The 9,052-nt window shown below is 42.8% G+C and overlaps 1 protein-coding gene across 1 annotated transcript; it reads left to right on the top strand.

Annotated features, from left to right (window-relative positions):
• Positions 1-4,296: 4,296 nt before the first annotated feature.
• On the top strand, positions 4,297-7,474 carry LOC120023304 (Na(+)/H(+) exchange regulatory cofactor NHE-RF2-like). Its single transcript, XM_038967330.1, has 5 exons — positions 4,297-4,467; positions 5,250-5,407; positions 5,662-5,770; positions 6,249-6,265; positions 6,537-7,474. Exons 1-5 carry the CDS (start codon positions 4,297-4,299, stop codon positions 6,649-6,651), a joined length of 570 nt encoding a protein of 189 aa, XP_038823258.1. The 3' UTR covers positions 6,652-7,474.
• The last annotated feature ends 1,578 nt before the right edge of the window (positions 7,475-9,052 follow it).

Below are 9,052 nucleotides of genomic sequence, written 5' to 3'. Positions count from 1 at the left end.
TTTGTTATGGTCTTCACTCACTGTCTGTCTGTTATGGTCTTCACTCACTGTCTGTTTGTTATGGTCTTCACTCACTGTCTGTTTGTTATGGTCTTCACTCACTGTCTGTCTGTTATGGTCTTCACTCACTGTTTGTTTGTTATGGTCTTCACTCACTGTCTGTTTGTTATGGTCTTCACTCACTGTCTGTTTGTTTGTTTGTTATGGTCTTCACTCACTGTCTGTCTGTTATGGTCTTCACTCACTGTCTGTTTGTTATGGTCTTCACTCACTGTCTGTTTGTTATGGTCTTCACTCACTGTCTGTTTGTTTGTTTGTTATGGTCTTCACTCACTGTCTGTTTGTTATGGTCTTCACTCACTGTCTGTTTGTTATGGTCTTCACTCACTGTCTGTTTGTTATGGTCTTCACTCACTGTCTGTTTGTTATGGTCATCACTCACTGTCTGTCTGTTATGGTCTTCACTCACTGTCTGTTATGGTCTTCACTCACTGTCTGTCTGTTATGGTCTTCACTCACTCACTGTCTGTCTGTTATGGTCTTCACTCACTGTCTGTTTGTTATGGTCTTCACTCACTGTCTGTTTGTTTGTTTGTTATGGTCTTCACTCACTGTCTGTCTGTTATGGTCTTCACTCACTGTCTGTTTGTTATGGTCTTCACTCACTGTCTGTTTATTATGGTCTTCACTCACTGTCTGTCTGTTATGGTCTTCACTCACTGTTTGTTTGTTATGGTCTTCACTCACTGTCTGTTTGTTATGGTCTTCACTCACTGTCTGTTTGTTTGTTTGTTATGGTCTTCACTCACTGTCTGTCTGTTATGGTCTTCACTCACTGTCTGTTTGTTATGGTCTTCACTCACTGTCTGTTTGTTATGGTCTTCACTCACTGTCTGTTTGTTTGTTTGTTATGGTCTTCACTCACTGTCTGTTTGTTATGGTCTTCACTCACTGTCTGTTTGTTATGGTCTTCACTCACTGTCTGTTTGTTATGGTCTTCACTCACTGTCTGTTTGTTTGTTTGTTATGGTCTTCACTCACTGTTTGTTTGTTATGGTCTTCACTCACTGTCTGTTTGTTTGTTTGTTATGGTCTTCACTCACTGTTTGTTTGTTATGGTCTTCACTCACTGTTTGTCTGTTATGGTCTTCACTCACTGTTTGTCTGTTATGGTCTTCACTCACTGTCTGTTTGTTATGGTCTTCACTCACTGTTTGTTTGTTATGGTCTTCACTCACTGTCTGTTTGTTTGTTTGTTATGGTCTTCACTCACTGTTTGTTTGTTATGGTCTTCACTCACTGTTTGTCTGTTATGGTCTTCACTCACTGTTTGTCTGTTATGGTCTTCACTCACTGTTTGTCTGTTATGGTCTTCACTCACTGTCTGTCTGTTATGGTCTTCACTCACTGTCTGTTTGTTATGGTCTTCACTCACTGTCTGTTATGGTCTTCACTCACTGTCTGTCTGTTATGGTCTTCACTCACTGTCTGTTTGTTATGGTCTTCACTCACTGTCTGTCTGTTATGGTCTTCACTCACTCACTGTCTGTCTGTTATGGTCTTCACTCACTCACTGTCTGTCTGTTATGGTCTTCACTCACTCACTGTCTGTCTGTTATGGTCTTCACTCACTCACTGTCTGTTTGTTATGGTCTTCACTCACTGTCTGTTTGTTATGGTCATCACTCACTGTCTGTCTGTTATGGTCTTCACTCACTGTCTGTTATGGTCTTCACTCACTGTCTGTCTGTTATGGTCTTCACTCACTCACTGTCTGTCTGTTATGGTCTTCACTCACTGTCTGTTTGTTATGGTCTTCACTCACTGTCTGTTTGTTTGTTTGTTATGGTCTTCACTCACTGTCTGTCTGTTATGGTCTTCACTCACTGTCTGTTTGTTATGGTCTTCACTCACTGTCTGTTTGTTATGGTCTTCACTCACTGTCTGTCTGTTATGGTCTTCACTCACTGTTTGTTTGTTATGGTCTTCACTCACTGTCTGTTTGTTATGGTCTTCACTCACTGTCTGTTTGTTTGTTTGTTATGGTCTTCACTCACTGTCTGTCTGTTATGGTCTTCACTCACTGTCTGTTTGTTATGGTCTTCACTCACTGTCTGTTTGTTATGGTCTTCACTCACTGTCTGTTTGTTTGTTTGTTATGGTCTTCACTCACTGTCTGTTTGTTATGGTCTTCACTCACTGTCTGTTTGTTATGGTCTTCACTCACTGTCTGTTTGTTATGGTCTTCACTCACTGTCTGTTTGTTATGGTCATCACTCACTGTCTGTCTGTTATGGTCTTCACTCACTGTCTGTTATGGTCTTCACTCACTGTCTGTCTGTTATGGTCTTCACTCACTCACTGTCTGTCTGTTATGGTCTTCACTCACTGTCTGTTTGTTATGGTCTTCACTCACTGTCTGTTTGTTTGTTTGTTATGGTCTTCACTCACTGTCTGTCTGTTATGGTCTTCACTCACTGTCTGTTTGTTATGGTCTTCACTCACTGTCTGTTTATTATGGTCTTCACTCACTGTCTGTCTGTTATGGTCTTCACTCACTGTTTGTTTGTTATGGTCTTCACTCACTGTCTGTTTGTTATGGTCTTCACTCACTGTCTGTTTGTTTGTTTGTTATGGTCTTCACTCACTGTCTGTCTGTTATGGTCTTCACTCACTGTCTGTTTGTTATGGTCTTCACTCACTGTCTGTTTGTTATGGTCTTCACTCACTGTCTGTTTGTTTGTTTGTTATGGTCTTCACTCACTGTCTGTTTGTTATGGTCTTCACTCACTGTCTGTTTGTTATGGTCTTCACTCACTGTCTGTTTGTTATGGTCTTCACTCACTGTCTGTTTGTTTGTTTGTTATGGTCTTCACTCACTGTTTGTTTGTTATGGTCTTCACTCACTGTCTGTTTGTTTGTTTGTTATGGTCTTCACTCACTGTTTGTTTGTTATGGTCTTCACTCACTGTTTGTCTGTTATGGTCTTCACTCACTGTTTGTCTGTTATGGTCTTCACTCACTGTCTGTTTGTTATGGTCTTCACTCACTGTTTGTTTGTTATGGTCTTCACTCACTGTCTGTTTGTTTGTTTGTTATGGTCTTCACTCACTGTTTGTTTGTTATGGTCTTCACTCACTGTTTGTCTGTTATGGTCTTCACTCACTGTTTGTCTGTTATGGTCTTCACTCACTGTTTGTCTGTTATGGTCTTCACTCACTGTCTGTTTGTTATGGTCTTCACTCACTGTCTGTTTGTTATGGTCTTCACTCACTGTCTGTCTGTTATGGTCTTCACTCACTGTCTGTTATGGTCTTCACTCACTGTCTGTCTGTTATGGTCTTCACTCACTGTCTGTTTGTTATGGTCTTCACTCACTGTCTGTCTGTTATGGTCTTCACTCACTGTCTGTCTGTTATGGTCTTCACTCACTGTCTGTTTGTTATGGTCTTCACTCACTGTCTGTCTGTTATGGTCTTCACTCACTGTCTGTTATGGTCTTCACTCACTGTCTGTCTGTTATGGTCTTCACTCACTGTCTGTCTGTTATGGTCTTCACTCACTGTCTGTTATGGTCTTCACTCACTGTCTGTTTGTTATGGTCTTCACTCACTGTCTGTCTGTTATGGTCTTCACTCACTGTCTGTTATGGTCTTCACTCACTGTCTGTCTGTTATGGTCTTCACTCACTGTCTGTTTGTTATGGTCTTCACTCACTGTCTGTCTGTTATGGTCTTCACTCACTGTCTGTTATGGTCTTCACTCACTGTCTGTCTGTTATGGTCTTCACTCACTGTCTGTTTGTTATGGTCTTCACTCACTGTCTGTTTGTTATGGTCTTCACTCACTGTTTGTCTGTTATGGTCTTCACTCACTGTCTGTTTGTTATGGTCTTCACTCACTGTCTGTTTGTTATGGTCTTCACTCACTGTCTGTCTGTTATGGTCTTCACTCACTGTCTGTTATGGTCTTCACTCACTGTCTGTCTGTTATGGTCTTCACTCACTGTCTGTCTGTTATGGTCTTCACTCACTGTCTGTTTGTTATGGTCTTCACTCACTGTCTGTCTGTTATGGTCTTCACTCACTGTTTGTTTGTTATGGTCTTCAATCCCAAAGCTGTCATCAGAATACTCTTGAGTTACGTTCCACCACTACTGAACCAAATTAGAACTTAGATTTTAAATTACAATGTGAAACTTTTTCTTTCATTGTGTTTCCTCTCTCTCTCTCTCTCTCTCTTTCTCTGTCTCTGTAGTTGCCATCGGAGACAGCGTCGTTAGATACAGAGTTTCCCATGGCGACAGTGGAGCTCCTCCCCCGGCTGTGTCACATGGTGAAGGGGGAGCTGGGATACGGGTTCAACCTGCACAGTGACAGAACACGGCGAGGACAGTTCATACGCAGCGTGGACCCCGGGTCCCCCGCCCAACACGCAGACCTCAGACCCCGGGACAGGCTGGTGGAGGTAGGGCCAGATTGAGAGAGAAAGAGAGAGAGAGAGTCTGTGTGTGTATGTGTGTGTGTTCGTGTGTGTGTGTTACCTCAGACACACACACACACACAGATGAGATTAGCTTAGATAAGAGCTGATTACATGGACTTTGGCAGGTTAGGTTACCCTGTAGGGTTAGTGTGGGAGGGAGAGATGGAGGGAGGCAGGGAGGGAGGGAGGGAAGAAGAGTGGGGGTGCATTTGTGTATGTGTGTGTGATTCAGGACACAGTAGGAATGTGTAGGATGAGAGAGAGCGAGAGAGAGAGAGATATGCTAAATTAAAGTTGCCACGGAGCTTAACTAAATCAGATTACAGATCACTGCCTTCTCTCTCGCGTACATCCCAGTCACAGGGGCTGGAGTCATGTGCCAACTGCTGGACAGGTTGTGTAACTGCAGCTTTGTGTAACTTGCTAAAAACCAACTTGGTAGTAATCATATACATACATTTTTTGTCACAATTGACACACACACACAAAAAATATATACATTTTGCAATAAAGCAAGTATTTTCAAATCCAGTTTAAAATCAGTCCTAGATGTATAAATCAGAGATTAGACCTGACAGAGATTCATGCAGGTCAGTGAAGAACAAATTGTTATTTCCAATGTCTGCCTGTAAAACTACTCTTCTCCTCCCCAGGTAAATGGAGGCAAATGGTTCAGGCAGCTCTATAAACTCTATAAGCATTTTAAATGTGGCTCATAACATCCATCCATTCACTCATGAATTCATCCTGCTCTCCTCCCCCAGGTGAATGGAGTGAACATCGAGGCGTTGAGACACTCAGAGGTGGTGTCGTTTATACGTGGCGGGGGGGACGAGACATGCCTACTGGTGGTCGACGCGGAAACAGACGAGCTGTTCAAGAGGCTCGGGGTCACGCCCACCAGCACACATGTCAAAGGTCAAAGGATGTCTGTCTTTCTTTTCGCTCTCTTTTTTTAAGGACAGAAATCCATATTTGCATCTAAACCATTAATGACCACAAACTCATTTCAGTTTGAAGGATTCATCTCTAAGGATTCTGTCAAGTTGTTCATGTGGTTTGTTCCTGTGTTCCAGAGGTCTATGTGGACGAGCCAATCACAGACAGCGCCCCACCCACCCCCTCTTCAACCACTGACCTCCCTCCAATGGCTCCACCAATCATCAATGTCACCCTGATGGGCTCACCAATCACAAACGGCTCGCCCAATTCACAGACCAATGGGAGCTCAGCATCCCAGTACTCACGTTGCTCGACTACCCAATCAGAATTCAGCAGCTCAGATATGAGCATTCAGGTGTGTGTGTGTGTGTGTGTGTGTGTGTGTGTGTGTGTGTGTGTGTGTGTGTGTGTGTGTGTGTGTGTGTGTGTGTGTGTGTGTGTGTGTGTGTGTGTGTGTGTATATCCTGTAGCTAGTTTATGGTTTGTTGTATGTAATGTGTAACATGTATGTAACATGTATGTAACATGTATGTAATATGTGCAGAACTGGGTTCAAATACTATTTCAAATATCTCAGTTACTTTCACATACATTCAAAGTAAGTATTCAGATATATTTTATTTGAAAAGACAAGTAGTGGAATATTTTTTATGTATTTTGAAAATACTCAAACACACTCCCATACATTTAACTCAGGTATTTGAAAATAGTAGTTGAATTAAGTATTTGAAATTACTCTCAAATACAATTTGTTTTTTACAAATAACCATTAGAATACTCAAATAAAAGTACTTGTTTTGGGCTGTGTATTTTAAAAATACAAAAATACACAAAAAAAGTTTAAATATCAGATACTCAAATAATACGTGTATCTGAATACATGTGTGTGTGCATGCCTGCGTACATGTCTCTGAATACATGTGTGTGTGCATGCCTGCATACGTGTCTCTGAATACATGTGTGTGTGCATGCCTGCGTACATGTCTCTGAATACATGTGTGTGTGCATGCCTGCGTACGTGTCTCTGAATACATGTGTGTGTGCATGCGTGTCTCTCTCTAGGTCCCTGAGGATTATGAGCGGCGTGTTTCGGACCCGTTCCTGGACAGCGGACTGCATCTGAGCCCCACGGCAGCCGAGGCCAAAGAGAGGGCCCAACACGGCAAGAAGAGAGCGCCCCCTATGGACTGGAGCAAGAAACAGGAGATCTTCAGCAACTTCTGAGAACCACACAGAACCTTCACAACAATGTTCTGAAGTCCTTCAAGGTTGGTGAAGATCTGTCACAAGGACACACCATAACTACTGTTGGCCGTGCGCAGTAGATCATCAGCCCGGAGACAATTTAACCGTGGGAAATTAATAGAAAATGGCAGACAATGTTCTTAGGCGAGAGGCGATAGGACTAACACCGCTGCGCACGGCTGACGTTCGTTATGGTGTGTCATGTGACAGAGCTTCACCAGCCAATCAAGAAAAAAGGCTCCTAAACAATTCTGTGAAAAACACAGAAAGCCTCTGTCCCCAGCAGGATTTGAACCCTGGTCTCCCACGGGACAAACCAACATCTTAACCATTAGACAAAGAGGAAATTCCCTATGGTCTGAGGGCCAACACTTATTGTGAAGTCACAAGCGGGGCTACCTCATCACGTGACCATGAGCAGCCATGATCGTCTCATGTCTGCTACACCTCCATATGCCACTACTATGGATTATTACAGTACCTTAGGATGAGGATAAATCATGTTGTTTATTTAGCCAGGATAATTGACTCAGTTACAATTGGCACTTGTTTCCATGGCTCCTAAACATTTCTCGGAGCTGTGACTTTACTGAAAGTTTTTTGTCCTTCTACAGCAACTAGTAAGAAACATTCACTGGCCCAACCGCCACACACCGAACCCCACCCCACCTCTTTACCCTCCACAGAAAAACAGGGTTGATTGTTTCCCAAAAGACTGAGATGTGGACCTGTATCCACAAAGTATCTCAAAGTAGGAGTTCTGATCTAGGATCAGCTTGACTTTTTTATGTCATAATGAATACAATGAAATGTATAGGGAAGGATCTGACCCTAGTTGTATTAGATCTCACTGACTGAGGTAAGAACGTCAGGACACCACAACATCCGGGCCGGCCTACAGATGTGACCCCTGTGGCCGAGTCTTCCTCTCACGGATTGGACTTCACGGTCACAGTAGATGCTGCGCTAAGACCTAACTCCAAGGCACAATAAATCTACGGTCTCACGAAACTGCGATGCCGACCACTATTATCCAGAGTTCCAGACTGAACTCTTTTCAGATCATATTGAACCCTTTTTGGTTCCACATAGAACCTCTTGTTCCAAATAGAACTCTTGAAAGGCTGCTATTTGGAACCTAAAGGGGTTTCGTCTGACCTGACCTGGTTCTACCTGGAACCTTTTCCAGAGGGTTCTACAGGGACAAATGGTTCTACAGAGCACTTTTGAGAGTATAGAAGCGAGCTTCTCAGATGTATAAATTAGGTACGTAGGAACCACATCACGTCATATACACGGACGTCTGAATGACGTCATATACACAGACGTCTGAATGACGTCATATACACCGACGTCTGAATGATGGACAGACTGAGGGATGAATCAGTCATCTGACCGTGAGATGAAGAGAGTCTGACGCTGAGAAACAGAGACCAACGCTCCAATGAGTGTGATGGACGTCACGCGTGTAGAGACAGTTCAGGCTGCCAGGGAAGTTACAAACCCAACTCTATTACAGAGAGAGAGAGAGACAGAGGGGGAGAGAGAGAGAGACAGAGGGGGAGAGAGAGAGAGACAGAGGGGGGGAGAGAGAGAGAGAGAGACAGAGAGACAGTTCAGGCTGGCAGGGAGGTTACAAATCCAACTCTATTACAGAGAGAGAGAGAGAGAGAGACAGAGGGGGAGAGAGAGAGAGACAGAGGGGGAGAGAGAGAGAGACAGAGGGGGGAGAGAGAGAGAGAGAGACAGAGAGACAGAGAGAGAGAGAGAGAATCCAGTATCTCAATGGATTTTCAGATGAAGAGATACGAGTTACTAAAGTAATTTGTAAATGAGTGAAGAGGAGGAACATAGGGAAGTGGGTTGCATTGCATTGGGTTTATTGAACTCTACTGCATAAATGTTGCCTAAACTGCAGAAAGAGACGTGTGTGAATGTGTAGGCCAACAAATGCCTGAACGGTTGGCCATTAAGATAAAAACACTATTTATGTGATTATGACTGAGTTATATTATTCTATGATATTATTAGCAATTTGTTTACAAACTGTGTTCTTCTAGTATTTAAATATTTGGTTTTTATTCTGTTACAATTCCCGGTTATAAAGTAAGACACACTCAGTTAGCGTTGTCTGTCTCTGCTGTCCAGAACAGAACTCTGAGTTGAAGGAAGAAATGTGAGGAGCCAGGTTAAGCTCTAGATTTGTTTATATATGTTTAATCATATTATTGTTTGTGGTTGCATCACACTTTCATTGTCCTCAAACATTCATCTCTTTTGAGAGGAATTAATAAATAGATCCATTTTAGTTAATTTGACAAGTTGGATACGAGGCTAAGCTAGTTTCAGTGCAGACCGATGTCTCAGTGCCGGGATTCAA

Source organism: Salvelinus namaycush, chromosome 2 (genome assembly GCF_016432855.1).
Source record: "Salvelinus namaycush isolate Seneca chromosome 2, SaNama_1.0, whole genome shotgun sequence".
NCBI classification, from domain to species: Eukaryota; Metazoa; Chordata; class Actinopteri; order Salmoniformes; family Salmonidae; genus Salvelinus; species Salvelinus namaycush.
The sequence above is the reverse complement of the archived record's forward strand: the minus strand, read 5'-3'. Positions and strand labels throughout refer to the sequence as shown.

What these genes read in the sequence shown, in the direction of transcription:
- LOC120023304 (XM_038967330.1), top strand. Translation starts at nt 4,297, where the DNA reads ATGGCGACAGTGGAGCTCCTCCCCCGGCTGTGTCACATGGTGAAGGGG. An exon ending in CCCGGGACAGGCTGGTGGAG is followed by an intron (nt 4,468 to 5,249) that starts GTAGGGCCAGAT and finishes CTCCTCCCCCAG; the next exon opens with GTGAATGGAGTGAACATCGA. An exon ending in AGCACACATGTCAAAGGTCA is followed by an intron (nt 5,408 to 5,661) that starts AAGGATGTCTGT and finishes CAATGTCACCCT; the next exon opens with GATGGGCTCACCAATCACAA.